The sequence below is a fragment of the Neomonachus schauinslandi genome, chromosome 7 (genome assembly GCF_002201575.2).
Source record: "Neomonachus schauinslandi chromosome 7, ASM220157v2, whole genome shotgun sequence".
Classification (NCBI taxonomy): Eukaryota; Metazoa; Chordata; class Mammalia; order Carnivora; family Phocidae; genus Neomonachus; species Neomonachus schauinslandi.
The window spans coordinates 48,362,427-48,387,350 of record NC_058409.1 but is presented as its reverse complement, the minus strand read 5'-3'; the positions used below and the strand labels follow the sequence as shown (position 1 = coordinate 48,387,350).

Genomic DNA, 24,924 nt, shown 5'->3' with positions numbered 1-24,924 from the left:
CTAGCTCCTACCTGGCTGTGATAGTTCTAGTTAGTACATTTTGTTTTAATTAGAGAAACAAATCAAAGATGCACAAATTTCAAGTAGGCCTTTACACAGAGAAGACTGTGTGGCCTATAGTAAGAGATCCTCAGGCTCCAAATCTTGCCCTCAACAACTTGAACATGGTCATTCTCAAACATCCATGGTCAGGAAAGGAATTTATCAATGCCCCAGTTGCTTTTTGCAGCATTACTGAACTAGTACTCAGTAAGTGATTTTGATCAAGCAACAGTGAAATGTCAATTTCTCTATGAATCACTCCTCATTTCTCTGATTATAACTGATTGTCTTCATATGTTACCTATAATTCTAACAATTCTGAGAGGATAATACAGGTGAAATAGAGAAATTTTAAGAAAAACTTAGTTCACCTTCCACAACACCAATTCTACTCTGTTTTTCTTGTTTTATAAGCAGACACACTTCTAATTTACTGTTGCTGTCACTGTTCCATCTGTGTGAATCTAAACAGAGCTTAACGGGTCACGTGAAACTGTGTGTGTGTTTGACAAGAAGAACAATCTACAGAGGAGGCTGAGGTTGAAGGGTAAGCCCGGTCGAAGCCAAGCCACTAAGCCCCGGGGCCACTGAAGACTCACCAGGTGCACAGAGTACACTGTGGCCACAGCAAGCTGAAAGTATCCACACTATCACTTCTTCCCATTCTTAGGTCTGGCCAAAGTAGAACAAAGCTAAGTGTCTCACTAGCCATGCTCCTTCACTTTGTGACTACACGTAGCATCTTGGTACTCTTTTGCTGGCTATCTCTTATCTAAAGGTCAAAAGACCAAGTGAGGAGACACACACCGGTGGTCAGTGAACTTCTAACCATGCAAGCAGGAACGGGACAGAGTGGACACACACACACACACACACACACACACACCCCGAAACTGCTGGAAAGCCAAGTCCCCGATCCTTTCCCTCATGACGGTTTCCCTTATTGCCCCAAATTGAACAATTGCTCTACTTGACCAAGAGGTGGGCTTTCTTACCAGCTTTCAAAAGCGGACTTACCTTCCCAACTGCAGCTGCCCTGGGGCCACTGCCTTTGGGTCATGAACCATCATTCAAACTAGGGAGATAGGTGTTTGTTTTGTGGTACTAAAGAGGATGTCTCCCAGCAAAGAGTATGCTAGAGTGAGCAGTAACCCCCACATGAGCATTTGTTTCTGTCAAATTTCTTTCTGCACAAACAGGAAATTTTGAAAATATTAACACTTCCTTTTAGACATGGTCTGTATTCTTCCAAATGCAAGCCATGTGCAACAGAATTTGGTTGCCACTTGCGGTCCCTGGCCGCCATTTGAGTGTTCAGTCACCAACACTAGGGTGCGTATTTCATCTTTTCCAGTGGAATTGCTGTGCACGTAGTGATTTGTGGAGGCAAAACCCAGTTGTGGAAAAATACTGCCAATTCCACAAAACCGTAATTAAGCTCCGTCTTCCAATACAGGGAAGAAAATGGTTTGACTACCAGTAGGAGGAAGCATAGCTCAACAGACAGGGTTGGGAAAAAGTATAATTTCAGTGCTGTCTGTGACTCTCTGCATCCCCAGAAATGAAAAACTTACGTCCTCCATTTCTATTTCCTCATTAATTAGATGAGGAAAAACTATACTTAGCTTTCCTACACAGATGCTACAAACAGCTCGGTAAAGGATATAAATGATGCCCAATCTAGGGAAGAAAAATTATTCAGAGGAGGTAAATTTACCACTTCACTTGGGGAGGGGGGAGCAGAAAAGGAAAGAAAACAAATACAAGAAGGCTTTGTGGGAAGGAAGCCTGCCTCATCTCCTGATGCAGAAAGAAGCCAGAAGACATCAGCGACACATGCTGTCTGGGAGCTCCCAGGCTCCTGCAGGGAGAAGCCCCCGGGGGGAGCTGTGCTGGGCGGTACCACCCGTTACTGCTCCTAGCCATCCTGCATCCCCACCAGCATTCCAAACTGGGGAAGGGGGGGACACATGCACAAATCACACAATTTCATGCGAGTAGATGTCTCTCTACCTCCTGGGATCACGAGGGACAGAGCACTGGCAGAAAGGGACTTTGTGACCTTCCCCGAGATTTTCTTTTTTTCTGTGCTTTCTAATCGCTGCCGGGCCATGTGAGAAGCGGGTTCACTGGAGGGCTTTGAGGAATTATCTGTACTGTCCACACACTCGCTTCGTCCATTTATCTGATCCAAGTGCTCTGAAAAACTGCCAACTGCACAAAGAAGAAGGGATAAACACATTCAGGGAAATCTGGGACAGGAGAGGCGGGGAGAGGGGAAGAGAGAGGGAAGGAAGAACACACTGGGAAATGTCCTCCCCTGTGGCTCGCCAGCCCTTATGGTGTCAGGCAAACGTTACAAACACATGACTTGTCGCAGAAAGGTGCCGTGGAGAAGGAGAGGGAAGAGGCGTCCATTCAAGTGTCACTCTACCTGTCCACGAGTCTGCTCATTCTCAGCCATGACTCCCCTTACCTAGAGACTCATTCTTTCTAGAATCTCTATCTCACAACCCTGGTAGTGACAACTCCTCCCCCTCGCTTCCAACCCATGGAAGGCCATGCTATGAACCAGCACCACCTTATCAATGCCATGGCCGCCCACTGTATACTATGACCATCCTGGGATATCAGTGATCATCCTTAGCAATGCTGTTAATGATGTGGACAAGGCTGTTTGTGGTAAGTGGACATCACTTCATTTCTTCGTGTAGCCTTATGCCTGTGTCACCTCCTACCATCCTCCTAGGACACACCTACACTAAGCTCACGCACTAATTGACAGAGGTGCACCTGAGGTGTCACCTTTGACTTCTCATGCCATCTAGCCCCTTACACTCTCCGCTCCTTGCAAACTCACAGGATGACAAAGCCTATTACCCACTGTGTTACTCAGTGGCTTACTACATCTTCCTGGCTTTTCCTCTAGGCAGTGTGTCATTCGCTCTGTCCTGAAGTTACCGGACCAGTGCTAAGATCCTTTCCCCTCTAAGCCAGCTGTGCCTTCTTTATTTTTAAACTTAGTAACCCTTAAGAGACACTGGAGGTGTTTTTTTTTTGTTTCCTTGTTTTTAGTTAGAAAATTAGGACTCCCCTCAGGAGAGGATCCCAAGAGAATGTAACCATGAAGGAAGTGACAAAAAATGGAAAATCACTGATGTCTGTCTGGGCAATGGCACAGACAAAGAGTAAAAGTTTCTGAGCAGAAGTAACATGCGGAGTCCCCCCAGAGAAAAGGTGAGCAGCCTCCCCTTTTGGTTCTTCCTACTCTTGCTTTCGCAGACTTTCAGTTTTCTTTCTTTTTTTTTTTTAAATCACTGATAGTTTACCTTTGTCCCTCCAGAAAAAGCAATGCTTATCTCATTTTGACTTCTAAATGCTGTGTTACAAGCCCCCCCGTGCTTTAAAAACCATCAACACAATCATCACTTTAAGCTTTGCAAACCATGCAGAGAATCTGATACCATTACAAATGATCCTTTGAAAGACCAGCAGGCACATTTTAAAGCACATGACCCTCTTGGCCTAGGGAAGAGTTAGGCTGGATAAGACTTAACTCACATTTCTGTTCTGCTGCTGAATGTACCACTCAACTGAATGTACCACTCAAGTTTGGCCTTTGTGCACAGAGTGGGCACCTGCCCTAGAGATGGGGTCCTTGCTAAGGGCAGCTGGGACTTGGGAGAGTGCTGTGGGTGCGGGAAAAGATTCAGACTTCCATGTGACACCCATGTGACCTACAGAGGAAGACAATCCTAAGGGAAGTATCAGCAGCCTTCCTGCTCCCATCTGCCCAACTCAACCTCACTCAAGTCCATCTACTCTGTGCTCTCTAAATAAAGAAACCAACAGCTCAAGGACTTGATAAAAACTGCATCACAAATCAAACACCTCATCTCGAAAACCTTAAGCTTCCTTTTGGGTAAGTTACATGCTCTTCTCCTTGCTAATCCAGGGGGGTGGGACCCTTGACAAGTGCAAAATGAAAGGCTGATTCTCTTCACAACGAATAATGGGTTTCTTCGAGCACTACACCTAAGACTTCAGGACTTTTACTTTTCACTGATTCAAAAGCAATGTAGTCATGAAGAAAGAGAAAGAGGTATAAAGCTGTACTTCCCTAAATACCCAAATGTGAATATATGGTATTCTTTTCTATCATCCCTCCCTCTTGCCTCCACCACCTCATCTCATAGCCCTGGATATAAGCTGCATTTCTGTTCTGCCAATGGTGGATAATGTCACCTTAATGTTCTGTAAATGTCAAGGGTTCTTTCTTTTTGACGGTGGAGCAATATAAAAATCAACAAATTTAATTTTACTACAGTCACGGTTTTCAGATTTCCTAATTACCCTTGGCCATGAGCAGATCAGCTCATCTCTCTATTCTGTACAGCCCCCGAGGTCTTTGATTATTTTTAGTGTGTGTATGGGGGAGACACGAGGTGGTTTGAATCAATTAACCAAAATGCATGGCAGGACCTAAGCAGTTTTTTTTTTTTTTTTAAATTATGAAAGTAATCAATCAACTGCTTAGATACCATTTCCATCCCTTTCCCTTCAACACTGCTGATGGGGACCAGGGCATGGAGACTAAGTGATCCATCGTATTAAGAAAAAATTTTAAATGGAGCTAAGTATACTGTGTTCAGAGCATGATCATAAACTAGGAAACAGAGACCTTGGTAACCAGAAATATAAAATACTGAGATAATTCCATTTGACTTGACTACCAAGACGAACTAAAAATAATTAAGAATCTTGGACCACTAGGTTGTGTCTACCCTACTTCTACGTTGCTATTCTCTTGGCTTTATAAAAAAGTAAGGATAAGGGGAATTATCCTACATGGCAACAGAACTGAGGGGAAGAGGGAGAGAGAAATAAAAAACCCGTATTATTTTTCCCCATGATAAACTAGAAGCACATGTGAAGCTCGACAGAAGCAAACTTTTCAGCAAGGCTGAAATAAACCTAGCCTGTAAAATGTGTTTTCTTGAAATGATCTTAAAAAGAGTTATGCTGTGAATATTCAGTTAAAAAAAACGTTCATAAAAATTCTTGGAATTATCCATGGTTATCAATATAGCATATTGAATATAGCTTAATGAAAACATTTATCATAGCAACCCTAACCCATATCCACGTTTCATTTTTTTTTTTAAAGCATAAATGCACACTTCTCTGTAGAAGGATATGCTGTGCAAAAAAAAAAAATGTTGTAAACCAAGTAATACTGTAAGTGCACTTGGCTTGGTCTGAGAGAAATGCAAGCTGGATCATCTAATGACATATTAAGCCTTTTAAAATCCTTTGAAGATACTGTCTCTGCTGTCAAGAAGGTTATGTCACAGAAAAGTGACACTATAAAGTGCTCTCCAAGAAAAGCCCAATCCCCTTGACTGCCTCGCCACCACTGAGGGACGTCTGGGGGGTTTCTGTGTCCAGTTACCCAGAGACTGGGACGGCAACATGGGTCTGCAGTGGGGTCTTCATATGCACGTGAAATACCAATTTGAATTGTGCTGGTATTTCTCACTCTCTCCTCCCCTCTTAGTCCTAGATGCATGGAGATCATCTGGGAATCCCACAGAATAAGCATCTTGTGGCACTAAGAGGCTGGTGTGCCTATCTATAGAAGTTACCTGGCACAACACGCCCCGTAACAGAAACCAGCTCCTTCAAAGAAACCAGCACCCATTTCAACACCAGGAGGAAAGCTGGCTTTGTGTCGTACCTTATGGGGGACGTGAGCCATTTTTTGAGGGTAATTTTGAGCACATCGTGGTCTGATACAGTTTCTCACTCCTAACTTTGACTTAGACACAACTGTGCGGGACCTGCTTTTGCATCAACAACAGAGAACACCACACGGTCCTCAGTGAGTTCTGCCTGCCATCCGAGAATCCCACCGAGGCCCAGCGGTAGCAAGTGAACTGGCTCTCGGGTCAAACTGGAGCAAGGAGGGTTTGCTCTACGGCCGCGTGGCCAGGAGGCATGAGCTCAGTCCGTAAGAGCTGACCCCCCAAGTCCCAGACGGGGGGCCGTGGAGGGAGCGGAGCCGCACCAAACAGCCGCTGTCACTGCCTAGCGAGGTCAGCCTGGGGTTCCCGGCACGGGCCATCACTTGTCAAGGTGGCGGATGGAGAGTGGGGGGACAGCAGGCTGCACGCCAGGCGCTTACCCGACAGCGTAGAGCTGCTGATGGTACTGGCGGGCGTGGTGACCTCGGGCTCCTCCTGAGCACTCTCTGCAGGAGGAAGGGCTGGCTTTCCTGGCTCCTCCGGCAGGTCTCTGGGGCAGGGGGCAGCCTCGTCTTTCTCTGCCTCTGTTGAAACAGCCAGTTTGGGAAGTGGGCCAGAACTGAGTTTATGTCTGTTGCTTTCAGTATCTGAAGAGTTGGATGTGGATAACTGTTGCCTTAATTAAAAACAAAACAAAGTCATGTATGCATACACACTAGGAAACTGCATTCAAGGAGACTCTGGGAAGCAATGAAGTAAAAATGGAACTAAGGTAAGCCCAACCAACGCACGTCTAGCGCAGTGGTTCTTTACAGCGTGCCCTGGAACTTAGGACAAAGGCACATTCTCGGCCTCCATCCCCGATCCAGCAGAGCAGACAGGCTGGGACGGGCCCAGCCCTCTGTGTTCTCACAGGGTTTCCAGGAGATTCCGATGCTCCCTCAGGCTGAAGAACCACTGCGCTAGCAGCGACCGCTTACGACCTCTCTTAACAGGCGTTTCACATACATTTCGGAACATTCCGAACTCCAGCTGAATGTTTCTGTGGATGGCAATGCTGTGCTTTTCGTTTTGCCTCCAGGGTCTTCCTTCTCTTCTCTGGAATTCTGAGTTATTCGGTCTACGCTGCTGAAAACCTGCGAGGCGAAGCGTTGGCGTTTATTATTATATTCTCGAAAGAATTTGGCAGAAAAGCCCCAAACCTTGGGAGAAGATTCTGAGAGTAGGACAAAAGTTTCAACTGGGACTGTGTATTCAGAAGGCACTTTCTGACGCTGTTTACTTGAGTTCTGAGATGAATGATCCGTGTATCTATTTCTTTCCTCCCTGGAGCAGGGAAGCTACGAATTCATCACCCATTCGCCCTAGCTCATTATGGACTTTGCATCTGCAAACACAGTCCACAGATGCTTTGGGGTTTCTAAGCCCCGGGATCAATGCACAGCGTAGATGACTTTTTAACCATGAAGTCTATCAGAAAAAAGAAAGTCACAGAGAAAAAGATTTAATGGCCACCAGTCAGGAGTGGGAAGGAGAGAAATGAATTGGAATTGGGTGCAAAGAGAAGAATAAATTACCTCTTTCAAGACGTGTGTGTGTGGGGAGGCAGTGCATATTTGGTTCTGAGTCAGAGGTGTTTGTTTGGCTTATAAATCACATACATAGATGGGCAGCTTCCTATGATGGGACTGGCGTTTCTGAAGGGGATCAGAGCTTGGGCAGACCTGAGATCTCTGCTGTCCCACAGGAAAGATGGAAAGAAAAATTGGGAGCGGAGAGCCCGGGGCAGGAAGCACTCCCCACCGTCCAACACAGCCCCTTGCTGCTCTCGTGGGAGTGGCCCTTAAATGGCTTATCATCTACTGTGGTGAGGCCCAGGGTAGCTAAGGAACAGGAGACAGCGGGAAGGAAACAGAGTTCCGGGACCCGCTTGGATGGGCCAGAGCACAGGCACGGGGGAAAGCCTGTCCTCAGCTTCAGTCCTGGCTCTGGGCGGGCTGGCCAGCAGCCCCTCCAGGCAGACCCCACCTCTCCATGGCCTTCCTTTAAAACAGTGAGGGCAGTGCCAGCCCATTTGCAGATGCGCTCTTATCTAGTGGTCACGTACAAAAAGGTATGGAACACTTTATAAACCCTACACGTTACAGAAGAGCTGAACAATCACGACGCAAAATGCCATGGCAACAGGCAATGCATAGCTACTGAAAATAGCAAAACGGAGGTAGGGGCCCTCCATGTTCCTTTCCATTTTTCTAGGGCCCTGCCCAGTTTCAGAACTGTCTGGTTTCTTTGTGAATTTTTTCATCTTACCACTATCAGTAAAAAGCATCATTCTCAGACATCGATTTTATTATCTTCTCCCATTTCCAAATTTCTAGCTTGGCTTCCTCCGGCCTCTGTCATGTAACTTACATTTTCTATTACTGGCTACAAGACTTTCTCATTCCACAGCAACTATCCCCAAGGGTCCTAGCTGATGTCAAGGACTCTGACTGCTCCCTTGTATTGTATTCTGTGTGATACTAGGAGGAAGCTGTGCACACTGGGACTCAAGCTCAATGTTCTTTATTAGAGGATCAGAGAAATGGGGGACTCCTCCACAGCCTGGCACTGAACTAGACTCCGTCCCGCAGGGCGAGGTCAGCATATATATGGCTATCGTGTTCTCCGAAGACAGCACTACGAGTCCAAGTCTGGGCCACTCACTGGTGGAGAGTGAAACAAGCAGGTAGGGACTCTGGATTATCAAGATGGTGGGGTCACTTTTCTGAAACTCAAAGGAATTTTAAGTACAGGAGACCCCAAGCCCCAAAACACTGTGGGTGGTTTTTAGGATCTTGTCCAGCTGCTTAGGGATGCCCACTATCTGGCCGGAGGGAGATTGTCTGGAGAGACCCTGCATGTTTATGCCCCATTTCACTTACTTTGGAAAACCTGTGTGAACAGGAGGAAAACTGCCTTATTTCCACATTAAAGTCTTCATCGTTTGTGTCATCTTCTTCCTCTGTCTCCATGTGATGATACTTCTCTGATCGAGCTGCAGAGAAATGTTTGGGAACAGTTCCAATTACTCTGAATTTCAGCTTGTAATTTAGATATATTAATTAGGAGCTTCTATATCAAAGCAGCCTTATGTGTGAGAACTCACAGGTTCAAGACTGGAGGTTCTATCCTAAGTGGAGATAATTTTCTACAAAGTAAAGATCAAATAATGTTTTATGTCAGATAATTCACATACTATCAAAATAACTTGTGTCATCCTCGGATTCCAGTTGGGGAATAAATTCTGCCTTCTGTCTCAGCAAACTGTTCCAGTCTAAAGAACGGAAGAATCGATGCTTTTTGACTTCGTAGGCACCACCTTGGGGCGGGGAGGGAGGGAAAGGACAGAGGCGAAGATGTTAAACTACCCTCCAAGCAAAGCTTTTAAGAACCCTCACGCCCCCAATCTATCAATAGAGAAATAAAGAAATCATGGAAATCTTACTTTTTCATTCAACAACCAACGCCCCCCCCACAAAAAAATTTCTTCCCCATAATTTATCAGCAGAGGATTTGATTTCGCTAACAGCAGTTGCTACAGCACACTTTTTCTTTGTTAATTTTTCCATGACTTCCTCCATTTTTCAAAGGTTAATGATGCGGCCACTTAAAATCACATTATGCTGAACCTGGGGACGTGGACGCACATTGGCCCAAAGCAGACTCGCTTATTACAAAACCAAAGAAATTCTAACAAGGCGCAAAATGTGTTCACAGCAATATTTCCTCTGGAGGCAAGGTTAATAAAGATGAATTTTTCCTGAATAGTATATAATGGTTTCCATTCAATTTTACTGGATTGCTCGTTAACATAGGTAGGACTTTGATTCTGTGGATTACAGATTCTTAAGTAAGAAACTGGCAAACCTATTTGATAAATTTATAAAGCATGGGATGAAAATCAGTCACAGTTCTTAAGTTTTAGGCCTTTTTTTTTTTTTTTTTTTTCCAAGTCAGCATTACTTCGCAATTTTGTAAAATTTTTTTTATTTAGTTTATAGTTTTTTTTTTTTATTTTTAAAAAGTATTTCTTTTTTTTAAAAAAATATTTTATTTATTTATTTGAGAGAGAGAGAGAGAGAGACCATAAGCCAGGGAGATAGGGAGGGGGAGAAGCAGACTCCCCACTGAGCAGGGAGCCTGATGTGGGACTTGATCCCGGGACTCTGGGATCATGACCTGAGCTGAAAGCAGACACTTAATTGAATGAGCCACCCAAGAGCCCCTCGCTTCATAATTTTAAAGAAGGATTTTGGAAGGGCAAGTCCCATCCCCCAGGAAAGAGAAGAAGGCCCACATGTTATACAGTTGTAGCGTAAGCATCAGGCCCCTGCCCTGCCCGCTCCCCCTCCAAAAAAATACTGTTAAGGAGGGAGAGAAGGAAGAATCTCTCCTGAAAAAACACCAGGAAGAGAGATTTCACACAAGACTAATAGAGGCTCTAATCGCCTCCCTGCCAGGAGACGCCCTGTAGGGGTGACGTAAATGCCTTTCATGTACTTGTCATCATGCTTCCCACCCTGTCCTCAGGGCAGTATGAAAAAAGAGGATGAGAAATGCAAAGTGAAGGAGAAATGGGTCTGGGTGTTGGGGCGGGGGAGCTGTCTGCGTGGTTCAGAGATGTGGCTATGTCCCCATCAGACTGCTCTAGCGCAGGGGGCAGACTGTAGCCCCAAACCCAGCCAGGACAAATGAGTGTATGGAGAACAATGGACAGAAAAGAGCAAAGTGGGAAAATCACCCCAAGAAAGGGAGAAGAGATTCTTCGGTACTAAGCATTTGATAAGAATCTTTGTCCAGGATCGTGCACGGGCATTCTCTGTGTTTCCAGCACAACAGCGAAGTCTGAGAGTGACCACAGCGGTGGCAGCGCTAGCCAGCTCCGACAGGAGGGCTGACTTGGACAAAGATTGCACTACATGCTAGAGGCATCTAGTTTCCTTTCATTAAATCACTGAGAGCAACCCCACAAAGTAGGCATTCTGTCAACTCCATGTGTGGATGGGGAAACAAAGCTTAAGCAATAAAGCATACTGAACCACGAGCACCTGTTAAGTAAAATTTGGAGAGGCTGAGCTGAAGTCTGTTTAAAAAGGGCCAGGCCCATCCTCGGTGTCACAAGGCCAACACGCCCACACAAAGCTGCCAGATACACTCTCTTCCAGCGTTCTTAGCTCAGAGAAGCTGAAAGATCTTAAGCATCTATCCAGCTCCCTCACTGTGCCAACGACACTGAGGTCCACAGGGTCAAGCCCTACCGAGTGGTGCACCACACACCACGCTGCAGGACTCTCACTTCCGCTGCTGTTCATGGGGACACACCAATGACAGCTGATACTCCGAGGTCGCTCAGCCTTACTCAGAGAAGTGCAGTTCTCTAGATCCAAGGGCTCAAAGGGCACTTCCAGACCGTAGCAGCGGGAGGGTCTGGGTTTCCATTCCCCCACCCGCCACTCTCGGGGACAGTCGGGGGAGCACATTCACTTCATCTCTGTGGATGACAACAAGTGGGTCCTCCCCACAGAGTCACAGCCCATGGGTGACCCAGCTCACATTTCTCTCACCCTTTGGCCTTTGTGCTCCCCCCCCACCCCCCACGGAGAAGAGGCTCCCTGACCACGGAGTCCTGTTTCTCATGCACTTTCACCGAGATGGGGAACAAAAAAATTAAAAGGACACACTGGGGAGAAATGACCTCTGGGCTAAACTGCTGGGGCAACACGGATGATGGCATTATGAGCCCTATACAAATGATCAGGCACAGGAACTCAGGCAGGTGACAGTGCTCAGTGCAAGAATTCACCATGCAGGGAAGGAGAGGGAACGGATTATGTCTGGAGCTCTGGTGATGCACTACGTTAACGTACTGGGTAGCTTCATGACCATGTTTGCATTCGGTCCTTGCAGTCATCCTGAGAGGGGTACAATAACATGCCCATTTTTCTAGATTAGGAAACTGCAACCCAGATCACGAAGAAACTACTCTGTATCTCCCAGCTGATACCCAGGTGGGAGTCAGTCACCTCTGAGCAGCTATAAAGTCCAATACACCAGGCTGCCACTCAATACTTCCCAAGTTCAAAAGTCTAGTTCAAGTAGGACAAGTTTCCAAATTTTAAGTTATGCTTCGCACTAATGTTCTCCCCCTTGAGTTTTTCTCTCCTTTCATGGAAGTTTCTTAAACATCCATTATGTTCTTCACACCCCTCTTCTCAGCCTCTCTAGTCTCTCAGGCAAATGTGAATTCACACATTTTCACGGTGCATTATTCTGCCCGCTAAATATGCATTAAATCCAAAATGCTGTCATTGGAAGCAGCATGGCAGGCCTGCGGGATTCTCAGTCTCATTCTCTGGGCCCTACTGGGATCTGTCACGTTGGACCTGCCTGTTTGGCAAGTACTTTTTGAAAATGCTAAGAGCTTGGGCAGGGCCTTTTAAATGTCTCTTTTGAGCTTCTGCTAGGAGATTCGCGTCTCTAATTGTCAAGCCCTGAAAAGAACACAAGTAGCAGTCAGGGAGAAAATGCGCAGACAGATAACTCACAGCATATAAAATAGAAACATGGGCGTGCTGACCAGCATCATAGCCCCGTTTTGCTGAAGTCAAGCCCAGTCAAGATTCCAAGCATTCTCAGAGGAGGGAAACAGGCAGAAGACTCAGTGGGAAGACTCTCCAAACTGACCCAAGAACACTGAAGAACACTGAAGAGAAGCGGGCTCTTGGGAAGGCACGTGCCAATTCTACTTTTATCTTCGGTCACACCTCAGGACAACGCTTCCCTGGGGCAGCTGAGTAGGACATATACATTGATATTTGTGTTGTTGCAGGACAAGCTGAAAATCACTCCTCAAAACTCTACCCCATTCAGAGTGTGACACAGATTCTTTGACCGCTACTCCTATCTCGGGGGCCAGAAAGCAAATGTGACTGCAGGTCACAGCGGGTAGGGAGTAACAACTTCGCTAGCTAGTCGCTTCAGACGAAAGGAACACCAAATAGGATGGGAAGAAATACAGTCAGCTCAAAGGCAGGGGCACCACCACCATTTCTGGAACTCGGACGTCTATAGGGGAAAGCACAAGATTATGCAGGCAGGAAATAAAAATGACAGTATCAGTGGAAGCAGTGTCCCACCTGGTTCTAAGAGCCAGACTGGGTGATCTTTTATCCTCATGAAAACCCCGTGAGGCGGTACTTCTCTAAGCTCCATTTTACAGATGAGGAAATGAGGCACAGAAAGGGAAGCATCCTGCCCACAATCACATAGCAGAGATTTTAAACTCAGGCAATCTGACTGTGGAGTTTGTGCCCTTAATTTCCACTTATATTGCCTCTCCTAGCCGAAGGCCCACTCATCCACTGCAAAAGGCATACAGGCACATGGTACTCCAGGAAGAGGCTCAACTCAAAAAAGTTTTCCTGAGCGAGCCCGGAGTTTCAATCTTCTTTGATATGCTAATGCAGTCAATGAGATTCTTCTGTACAAAGCCAAAGAGTAAATACTTTAGGCTTTGTGGGCCATACAATTTGAGGACTCAACTCTGCCACCGAACCATGAAGGCAGCTACAGACAATGTCTATGAATGGCACTGCTGTATTTCAATAAAAGTTTATTTACAAGATAAGAATATGGCCTATGGGCTTCAATGCATCATCATCAACTCTAGGAGCACAGCATACTTAAGCAAGAATGGAGCCCTCCAGCTGGGGGAAGCTGTGGGCAAACATGGAGAGTAACGTGTGTATCTGGAGCTGTTGCAAATTATCTTTGTCTAGGAAAAACTGAGGGAGAGAATGATTTGTTCAGTATTTTCAGATATTTCTATTACAATGAAGTAGAATGAAACAGCTCAGATTAAACACTCCATCAAGTCAACAATTTTCACTGCTGAAAATTATGGATACTATCTAGTGTGTATGTGTTCTGCTTATATTTAATATTTAGTCCCATCTAGATAAATTCATATACTCAGGTAGACTGGGACTCGATATTGGGATCTCTGTCTATTCAGAACACAAGAGAAGGAAGAGGAGGAGCAGAAAAAAAAAACCCAAAAAACTGTAAGTAGAACAGTTGAGGGGGAAAATAATCAGCAAGAAACAAATCTATTATCTCCTTAATCTTGAAAGCCAATGGTTTTAATCCTCTTTCTTGGGCTATGGTGCTGATCACCATGATGAGACAGCATAGTTCAACCCCAGACACTCATTTCTAGTAATTAATTAGTTCAAGTACCGATAACCCATTTCAAAGCCTCTAGATAAGTAATGGGCTGGGTCAAATCTTGCTGGGAATATATATATATATCCAAACAAAAAAGCTTCACATCTTAAATCCTCTGTTTTAATTTATTTAAGATGCATGTTTTTCAGGATAGAAGAGTTATATTGTGCCCTTGGAGGTTTTCTTCCAGACCAATTTTATTTATTTAAACAAATTGAGATTGACTTTTGCTTTGCAAAAAAACAAGAAAAACAAAAGTCAAAGACAACCACCAACCCTCCTAGTGTACATACTGCTCTGAATCAGAAAAAAAATCCGAAATATTATTGTTATGATGTGTTGTAGTCATGTCCTACATCAACCAACAGATGTTTCTTATGCCAAAAAAACAAAGCACAAACAAAAACCTCTGAGTGCTCCACAAAGACATTATTTTTTGCATATTAGCAAAATTAAAACATATGTGCTCTAACCTGTTCCCAGTCTCTCCAGGGGATTCTGCCTAAGAAGCAAGGTAATCAGATCCTGGGCATCGGGGGGTGGCGCCTCGTCCTTTTCTGGCCAGTTGATCTCATCTAGAAGGGAGATATGTCATTTACAACTTTATTGCTCAAATGGCAGTCCAGGTCCCAACAGCCTGGAGGTTGCCTGGGAGTTTGTCACAGAAACAGAACTTCAGGCTCCATCCCAGACTGAATGATAATCTGCATTTTAGTAGGATTGTCAGTTGATTCCTGGGCACAGTCAAGTTTGAGAAGCATTGTTTCACCAGACATGAACCAGCACAGCTTACAACAAGGCAGGGAGAAAATATTTCAATAAGCGATACCTTCCATTTGCTTTTATGATTCTTCGTTTTTTGTTTTTTGTTTTTTTTCTTTTTGGCAGACTTGGCTCAAAACAGATTATTCCTTCTAGTTATTAAGAGGACTTAATATGGTGAAAACTCTTAACACCTGTGTTTTAGATGTCCGCCTCCCAGGGAATCAAGAGAGTAAGATTTTTCTTTCCTACTATTCTCAAATGCGAATTTGGCCCCAGCCCTAGAGTTCTTCAGCTTCCAGAAACACAAATTAATTTTGCAAAAATAACTATTTCTAGAGACAAACAAAAGGCCAAAGTGTTAAGTTTGAAGACAAAAAATCCAAAGTAATCATAGTAATAATGGAAGTATTTAAAGTCTGTCATAAATATTAGAATATGTTCTACATTCCACAGGAGTTTGCCCAAAGATAAGGTGTGTGTGCTTGTGTGTATGGAAATGCAATAAAAACACGAGCTATTTCTGTGTGTGCCTGCCTCCAGCTTCCTCTGCTGCAGTTTAAATCTGATTTGGAAAATAAAACATGAATATGCATCTGAGCCGTAAGGCATGGAGAACAAAGCCAGCAATTTCTGCTTGTGTTAATTAAACAGTTGATTCCTCTTGCCATTCAGGACTTAGTATATCAGAAAACAGCCTAGTTATAAATCCATAAACAGCTCAGATACTGTAGAAAAGGGTTATACACTGCAGGCAACTCACAAATCTACTTTGTTAAAGTTTACAGATATGCCTGGCTTGCAAAGTCAATGATAGAGAATAATGCCGTGATTAAGGAACTCCTCATCCCAACATTAATTTTCCCTCCCTTTCCACTGATAGACCCTGTAAGCACAGTCCAGAAGGTGGCGGAGTGGTTGATGGGGGCGGTCAGCGATGACTGATAAACTTTCAGGAGGAGAGGCTTTTTTGATCTAGGCTTTGGGGAAATATATAAAAACAGCAGGTAGGGTAGTAATAGAGCCTATTTAATTATCATTTAGTTTTGCCACAAGCCGCATAACAATAGTGAGGGTCAGCGTGCAGGTTAAGATCTAGAGGTTATTGAATTTTAAATGAAAGATGAACAGTTGTTACAGAAATAACATTACACCATTACAACCACCAATGAAATCATTAACAATCTGTGAATTAAATTTGCTTCCTTCCCATTCTCATTATTTATTATTTGGTAGACATTTGTTTTAGGGTTTATTACATTTTTGTTAATTTCTTCATTGTGCCATTAGCCATTTTCCCCCCATTTATGTAAATGTTACCCACATTAACCTTTTCTTCCCTGGTGCAGCTTTCCTATTATGGAAAGGAAGACTGGACGGCAGTGAAGTAATTTGCAAATCCCATATGAATTTCTTTTGCAGAAGAACACACCATAAAAATTGGTTACACTGCTAGTACATTTCCAAATTCCATGTTAACGAAACTTCCTCAGATCAATTTTCAACACAAACTGATCTCCTGAGATTTCTGAAAGTCAGTTATGTGCTATGATGAGTGAGTTCTTTTAATTTGTTGGCTAAACTGTTTGATAAAGGTTAACATTTTAGTAGTTAAAACGGCAGTACTCCACAGAATTGCATGAAATAGCTGTTTCCCAACAGCCGCTTGAAGATAACTCCTGATGATATTTACCACTGATGACTTGTCCAAATAGCTCTTCTGGAGTATCCCCAAAGAATGGCACGCATCCAACAAGAAATTCATAGAGGATAATCCCCATGGCCCACCAGTCCACTGGCTTCCCATAGCCCTGCCTCAGAATCACTTCTGGTGCAATGTATTCAGGTGTGCCACAGACCTAAAAGACGATTGCAATATTAGAATAATTGGAATATTAGACATGAATTAAAATGAGCAAGATGGCTCTACACCATTTATTTTGCCCAGAGTGCACCTGCTCAACCACATGGAACCACACGGACAAAGAACTTAGGAACAGCAATTATAAGTCAGTATCCATAACACCAAAGGCAATGAAATATTTAAATAGCAAAAAAGGGAAATTTAAAATGCTGCTGTAATGTTAAACTATGTGTAGTGAGTAATTTCGAATTGAGGGTTTGACCCTATTTGGTGGTTTTACTTATTTCATAGGATTAAAAACATTTTTAATCCTCAAAGTTAATATAATGATGCATTTTTAATCTGTCACTACCACAGATAGTTTTAGTATGTATATGACCAAAATATATTCACATCCTGGCTACTTCACAAAAGCATGACAGTTGAGATGTGTTTACCTTAAGTAACTTACAATGAACAGATTGTGGGCACATGGTAATGAGGCATGCTTAAAGGGAAATGGGCCATGGCTCGGATTTTAGCACCCGTGATTGTACAATGCATCATGAGTTTCGTGAGTACTCTGCTGAGACTCCTGAATTCCTTACAAAAACCGTTTTCCATTTGTCTTTCTCACATTCTCACTTGTGTGCAATTACATCGTTCGTCTTGCTAATAGACCATAATGCTGGGGGAGGAATGTGGAGGAATGGACAGTTCAAAGAGGCCTAGGGAGAAAAACGGAAGCAATCTGCACTTTATTAAATGTAAGCCTCATACAGACATCTAAGCACCCAGTCCTAACGTGGACCTGGCTTACACAAGTTGATTCTGAATGTTACTGGCAATATCGTACTTTGTATCCTTCTCTCCAACTGAGCAGGAGCCAAGCTTACCTGTTTGTCCAGGAACTCTCGAGCATCCTTCTCGATATGACCCTCATAGAGATTGGTAGTCATGCTCATTAGTCCCACCTTGGATAATCCAAAATCTGTCAGCTTTATGTGCCCCATGGAGGTGACCAACAAACTATGAAGCAGAAGGACACATATTATAACACTTGTTTGAAGTTCTTTCTTTCTTTCTTTCTTTTTTTAGGCTTTCTCCTTCTCCTATCAATTTGTAAGACTATTCACTATGGTGGTATCAATCTTTTTCATTTATTTATTTATTTATTTTAGAGAGAAGGGAGGGGTTAGGAGGACAGGGAGAGAGGATCTTAAGCGTGGAGCCCAACATGGGGCTTGACCTCATGACCCTGAGATCATGACCTGAGCAGAAATCAAGAGTTGGATACTTAACCTACTGAGCCACCCAGGTGCCCCAAGGTATCAATTTTAATATAAAACCCAGCCTGGGAAGAGGTAAGGTCACATGAACATATTACATATGTGTATCTGGCTCATGAGTGTAATTTACAAGGGAGGGCCAGACACCCAGCCCAGCTAATCTTTGTTGGGGCAGCCACATACAGTATCATTTACAGGTTTAAACTTAGAAAAATCCAAGCATGGGACTCTGACATCTTTCTATTTTCAGAACAATAAAATAGAAAAGTGTTACCAATAATCCCACATCATACATAAGAACTAAGATAAGCAACCTGTCTGTGATTTAAGTGACACATAAGCTAAAGAACTTGGACAGAAAAATGAACTACTGTTTAAGATTTTAACTTATGGCTCAAATTTAAATTTCTGTTCATTAAGCACAAAATGTAGATTTCCTATACAATGCAAAGAAATCACATGTGACAGTTTTATGAATTTAATTTTTAAACATTTTCATTTTCAGAGGAAAAATAAAATTTTTAATTAATTAAAACATTAAAGGAATAGAGGATGTGAAAAGAGGAAAAAATAGCTACTGGAAGGAAATATTCCATATTCTAACAGCTGTCTTTGTTGGGTAATGTTGTGAATGAATTTTTTCATGTTTTTCTGTACTTCAAAATTTTCTGGAATGAGCATGAGTTAATTTTATCATAAAATTTTCAGCACGCTTAGAATCTTTACATATTAACATGTAATGCTTTTAGAGGTGTCTGAAATTAGTGGAGAAAGCATAAAACATTTAATAAATGGTGTCAAGATGAATAACTTAGTCATTTGAGAGGAAAAAAAGTATATCTGTATCTCAAATCAGACACTAAAATGAGCTTCATGAAGATTAAAAATTAAATTCAGTATTAAATGGTGAGAGAGAACATAATATCAAGTATATCATCTTGGTGTAGGACAGGGTTATCTATGTATAATACCAAATGCGGAAACTATCCAGAAAACAACTAGAAGCTTTCCATGAAGCTATTCAAAAATGAACATAATAAAAACAACTTAAAAAAATTTAACTAACCCTGGCTTTATAATCATTTTTCTTTTGTTCTTTATAAGCTATTACTATAAGCAGCAGAGCCTTTAAAGTATTACATAAATATTATCATATATACTGCCAAAATAACTCATTTGGGAACGTTTTGGGAGAATTGCAAAACATGCAAAGCAGCATTAAAAGAAAACATTTTTAGAGACATAAGACAACTTTTTGTATTGTGTGTAAAAAAAAGATGTTTCCTCGGTGTACATACTTGTCTGGTTTCAAATCCCTGTGTACAATTCCATAATTATGTAGATATTCCAAGGCCAGCACCGTCTCGGCAAAGTACATCCTGGCCATATCAACAGGGAGAGGTCCCATGTTCTTCATTAATGTAGCACAGTCACCCCCTGTAAAACCCAAGCACAAGATTTAGCAGGTGGAGTATCAAGAAGACCATCAATTCAGATTACAGACCTTCAAAGCAGAATGGCCTCTACCCACAGACACAGCATCTCAAATTCCAAAGTGGAGGCCATGCACTGAGTAATCATGTTTCTAATTAAGATGTGGTATGGGGAAAAAAAAAAAAAAAAAAATATATATATATATATATTCAAGCAGGAGTCCTCCTAAGGGAGGAGATTTGCTCCAAAGTGGAACTGAAATTGGAAGAACAAAATACACCAGCATAAAGCATGGGTTCTGGAATCAGGCTACCTGAGTTCAAATACCACCTCTGACTCTAACAGGCAGGGAGATCTTAGACAAGCTAGTCCCGGCTCTTTCCTCTAATATCAGGATGGTAAGACTATCATCCCTTTTCAGATTATTGTGAGGATTAAATGAGGTAATCTATGTAAAGAATTTAGGATACTGCCAATATTTATTAAACGTGATAAATGTTAGTCACTGTAAACACAACCAAGGTTGATAAAGCCAAGTGCTGTTGTGGGGAAAAAAAACGGGTGGAAATCAGGCAAGATATGCTTTTGTCTTGTATGCACGAGGAAAGTATCTAGTAAGTCTCTCCCTTCCAAGGATTTCAGTTCACTCATCTGCAAAATGAAAAGGTTGAACTAAATGATATTTAATGTTTCTTTGAGGTTTATAGTTTTGGAATTCTGCTCCTACGATTTTAAGAGCTTAAATTAGATGCTTTGAAGATTGTTTTGGCCCTTCCTAATATATTCCTTTTATTAACTTTGTTTATATCAATAAGTCACGGCCAAAAACACAGAAATTGAATGTGAAACTGAAGGAAATAAGAACGTTTAAAAGGTAAGCCGTGAATGTCAAAAAAAAAAAAAGCTACATTTTCTTGACTTGTATCTCCTCCTTTTCTCCTAACTCATTTTTAATTTCAGACCATAGACCAAAAAAGGATATATTTTTAATTCATTCTTTAAGAAGATCAATTGTAATGAACGATTTTATGCTATGTGATAAAAGTGAGTAGGAAAAAATCCCATCACCTATATTCTAACTTTAATGACCAATAGGATTAAAAGCTATTAAAAAAGAAAAACCACCTTCTTCCACATAGCACTAATTTTCCCTTTGTTATAGTAGAGTAGGCACTTTACAAGCAATTATCAGAAGATAATGACTGGGAATACAGCCATCTCATTGCCTGGCTTCGCTTCCTAGGCGGATACAACCATTATGTAGCCCAACAGGGAAAGCCTCCACCGCACAAAGGAGGAGGCAGTTTCGGGGTACTGGCGTCATGTTCTCTGATTTACCTTCCACGTATTCCATGACCATGCATAAGTGGCGCCTTGTTTCAAAGGAGCAATACATGCTGACGACAAAGGGGTTCTCTGCAAAAGTCAGTATATCCCGTTCCACGAAGGCCTGCTGGATCTGATTGCGGAGGATGAGGTTCTGTTTATTAATCTTTTTCATAGCAAACCTCTGCCGGGATTCCTTATGCCGAACAAAGTAGACTGCCCTGAAAAGGAGCACAAGAGGTGGGGTTCACGGGAAGTGAGGATGCTTCTGGATACGGTAAACAATGGGTGACTGTCAACTTTTTTTTTTTTTTTACATTCACATGGCGCCTGGAATTCAGCTCACACATGCTATCCTAGCAGCTACAAACATCCCATTCCAGGCCAAAATCTTATGGCTACATTTATTTCTAAATCTTTCAATGAAGGTCACTGATCATACATAAGGCATCAAATTCATCTTCACCACAAGGACAGAAATGGACAGTCTCCAGAGTGAGCTATTTTCCAGTAGCTAGCTGATGTTTTCAGTTTTTCCACAAACAAAATTCAATATATAAGTCAGAGCAGGAAAAGAACTAACAAAAGTACATACATACCATGAGCTATATCCTTTCAAGCATTAGATATACGTTAGGCATTTTTTATGGACTGACTAAAGTGATAATTTTCTATATGATACCCTTGGGATCTGCAAAAAGGACCAAAGCTTCTTAGGGTACGTGGCTTCCAACTTGAGGGTAATTTACTCCCCATGAAATTCCAGATAAATGAGAAGTATGTAATAGGTCATAGGAGGCTGTACTGCAATGAAGAGTAGCGTATTTCCTCACTACACACCTCAGCATGATTTACACCTGTGGCTGTTTCAACAGAAAATGCATTTCCCAACATAAAAGGGCACCAATAATACACTGTTCCACCCAACCCATGGCCAAGGTGACAGCCAACTTTACTGTAAAATGAGGAGGTTGCACTGAATTTCTGCTGCAAGACTCACTCACATACTCTAGAGAAGCAATTCTGGCTGGGTAAAGACAATGGACTCCATGAAGCTTGATGTGGAAGAAACAAGTCAAGAGAAGGAGGAGGCTTAAAACCTCACCTGGAAATGATGAGTAACAAGGAAAATGTCTTCAATTGGCTCATTTTCTCTTAAGTTACTCCTCACTTGTCATTATTGTAGAAGAACAGATTTGAGGTCTCAGGTCAGCAAATGCTCAAATAAATAATAATTTACATAAACAGCAATCATTCACAGTAAAGTATATCCAATGTCTGTCTCCTAAGACAAGGGGTTATCTGATCCGAGATGCATATTCCACTGCTCATGAAAAATGAATGCAAGGCGGACTAGGACACCCTAAATCCCTGCTAAAGCAATATACCAGAGTAATCCACTTACATAAATCTTAAGTATATTCAATCTCAGTTTAATTGGTATTCACATGTTCCGCCCAAGTGTTCAACTAGGAATTCATTTTTCTTTCAAGTCTGTGTAGGTTTGCCTTTTCATTGTATCCATCTTTTTCCTTTACTTGCAAAATTCCATTTTTTTGGTCTCTGTTTAAACCTTATTTATTTATTTATTTATTTTACTTTACTTCTTTTTTCCTCTCTCAATATTTCTTTGGTCTTCTCTTTCTTCCTTCACTGTATAGAACAAATCTCTTTTATCCACACTTTATATAACCAACTCAAGGAAGAATCTAGCACTGTTATTCCCACTGTACCACAAACTGACAAGGGAGCTGGCCGGCTGGGCGGCCAACACTTTCCACACAGGCTAGCGGTCTTCTTCAGGATGCCAAACGCTGGGGCTCTCACCAGCTGGGTTTATCTCTACACCTGTTTTCTTGGCAAGGCTTGATATCAGGATTAACTAATTTAAACAAATATTTAAACTGATGAAACAGGAGTGTGAAAAGGAAAAACTTTGTTGTCTATAAAAAAAACAAATGGATGCTTTGGAAAGTACGGATAGATATGTTAAATGTGAGTTACTAAATAAAATTCCGATTGATTTAGTATGGGTGAGAAGGTTTTCAAAAGTGGAAAAAATAATACAGATCTAGAGTCCTATGTGCAGATTGCTTCAAGTTCCTGCTTTGCCTTTAAAGCAGCGAAAAATGAAAATAAAAACAATGTATTAGAAGGATGGTTTATATAGGCTGTCTTAAAAAGACCTTATAGCAGAAGACACACACACATTTATTTATTTATCATTTCTTTTTTTAAGAGAGAGAGCGTGCGAGTGGTGGAGTGGGAGGGGTGGAGGGGGAGAGGGGGAGAGAGAATCCCAAGCAGGCCCCACGCCCAGCACAGAGCCCGACATGGGGCTCGATCTCAGAACCTAGAAGACTGTGACCTGAGCTGAAATCAAGAGTCAGACGCTTAACTGACTGAGCCACCCAGGTGCCCCTGAATTTACATATATTTAGATTAAACTGACATGTTTAATTTCAATATGCATCTGAAATTAAAAGTATGTTTAAAGTATACAACTTTTTTTTTAATGATTTCTGACTTTGACCTCTTAATTAACCAACCAACTCCTCCTTTTTTCTGGATCAGATTAAAGGCTTTTACAGTATTTTTCTTTTTCCAAATACTGATTGGGTAAAATCAAGATCCCCCCCGAAAACTGTGCTTCTCCTAAGCAGATGTTGGAAGGCAGACAGACAGATACAAAGGGAGGGCAGAAAATAACCTGGCTTCCTCAGAAACAGAAGACAAACACTGGTGAACAAATATTGTTACGAAGAACTTTTGAAACAGGGAATTTACCTTTTAAAATAAAATTTAGAATTTGAAATGCTGAGAAAAAGAGTATCTTTATATAAGTGCCTGCCTATTACTGAGAGTCAACTGGAATACAGCTTAGGTTCTATCTCTTCTTTGAATATTTCACACTGAGTAGATGTAGCGCTGAGGACCCTCAGACATGATACTAGGAACTTCACTGTCAGGCGGCTGCCACTGGATTTTCATCAACTATCAGCGTTTCTTACATAAACAACTGCTCAGCAATATGTCTGAGAACAACAGGAAGTGGGGAAGGAAGAACAGGGCCATCACCATTTAATGAAATAACAAAGGAGAAAGAGGCCTCAGGCCCAATTTGACCAGCATCCAGACCAGGTTTCCCACGGGCACTCTGTGAATGAAGAAGGATTCATAGCTTTACTTTCAGATTTGCAATTCGTAAAACCTCATCTGACTTTTTGCGCTGCCTTGCTGGGATGTGCTTAAAAATCATCAGTTAATCCCTAGGGAAATTTACTTACACCAATGGAAATTAATCCTATAGGTAGCTTGAGACATCACTGCCCCAGGACGTGCATATCTTGATCAAGCTGCAAAAGTCAACTAGACTTCTTAATTAGAATCTGCTGTAGCTAGTTATCTGCTTGTTTCAAGTTCTTGTTTTTACAGTTCTTTACTGCTTTAGGAATATTCTTCTTAACGCTGAAATCTGCTTGTTGAGCAGTAACTGTCCTCTCTCACGTACACCTTTCTTCCTCTCCTGTAAAGTGATGTTCCAAATCTACTTAAGTCAGCAGAGAGAGGGGGAGATTGAAACAGACAGACAGACAGCAACCAGCTGACAGACAGGACATCTATCACTGCTAAGCACAGCTATGCGTCATCCAAGGTTACAAAACTGGACCGAACGGATTTAGCCCCTCATTTGTCTGCAGTTTGGCCTCAAAGGCTGCTTCTGTCTCTCTCTTCCTACACTGACCTGCCTGGTAAATAGTAGAACTTAAGGGTGGGGGGTGATGCACAGAGCGGGGCAACTGTCCTCTCTCAGTCAAGGTTTTTTTCATCCCAGACAGAAGTGAGGGGTGGGATGGTGGGGAGAAATGGAATCAAAAGCTGATGGGATCTAGAACAGAATGAATCAGTCCTATCAGGAGTGTGAATGTCTAATGCGTATAAAATTACGCATAAATCTGAGAGCCCAGGACATGAATCCGTGTGAGCAAATCTGCACGTGGGAACAAGAGCGCATGTGTTAGAGGAAAGGCTGTAGGGGGAGAGGCGTTAAGCCACCAACCTGCACACATGGGCCCGTCATGTAAATGACCCCATCTTTTGAGGCATAAAAGAGAACGATGTGCAGCAAAGCTAGAAACTAAAGCAAAGTGGGACAGAAATGCTGCGCCTTTAAAATTTAGTTTAAAAAAATTTTTAAGTCAATTTTATTCTTTCA

At 42.3% G+C, this 24,924-nt stretch overlaps 1 protein-coding gene across 5 annotated transcripts in view; it reads right to left on the bottom strand.

The window, feature by feature from the left end:
- Window positions 1-24,924, bottom strand: part of MAST4 (microtubule associated serine/threonine kinase family member 4) — a 542,918-nt gene that overhangs the window by 18,974 nt on the left and 499,020 nt on the right. For 3 of the 5 annotated variants that reach the window (XM_044916860.1, XM_044916859.1, XM_044916862.1), the window contains 10 exons: window positions 20,721-20,929; window positions 19,247-19,385; window positions 17,556-17,688; window positions 16,510-16,675; window positions 14,528-14,629; window positions 9,025-9,147; window positions 8,711-8,823; window positions 6,795-6,922; window positions 6,227-6,462; window positions 2,056-2,256 (listed from right to left, as the gene is read on the bottom strand). In XM_044916860.1, the coding sequence (XP_044772795.1) occupies window positions 2,056-2,256; window positions 6,227-6,462; window positions 6,795-6,922; window positions 8,711-8,823; window positions 9,025-9,147; window positions 14,528-14,629; window positions 16,510-16,675; window positions 17,556-17,688; window positions 19,247-19,385; window positions 20,721-20,929 (1,550 nt within the window). The remainder of the gene's footprint in view (window positions 1-2,055; window positions 2,257-6,226; window positions 6,463-6,794; window positions 6,923-8,710; window positions 8,824-9,024; window positions 9,148-14,527; window positions 14,630-16,509; window positions 16,676-17,555; window positions 17,689-19,246; window positions 19,386-20,720; window positions 20,930-24,924) is intronic. The other 2 variants (XM_044916861.1, XM_021702005.2) reach the window with 1 other exon arrangement.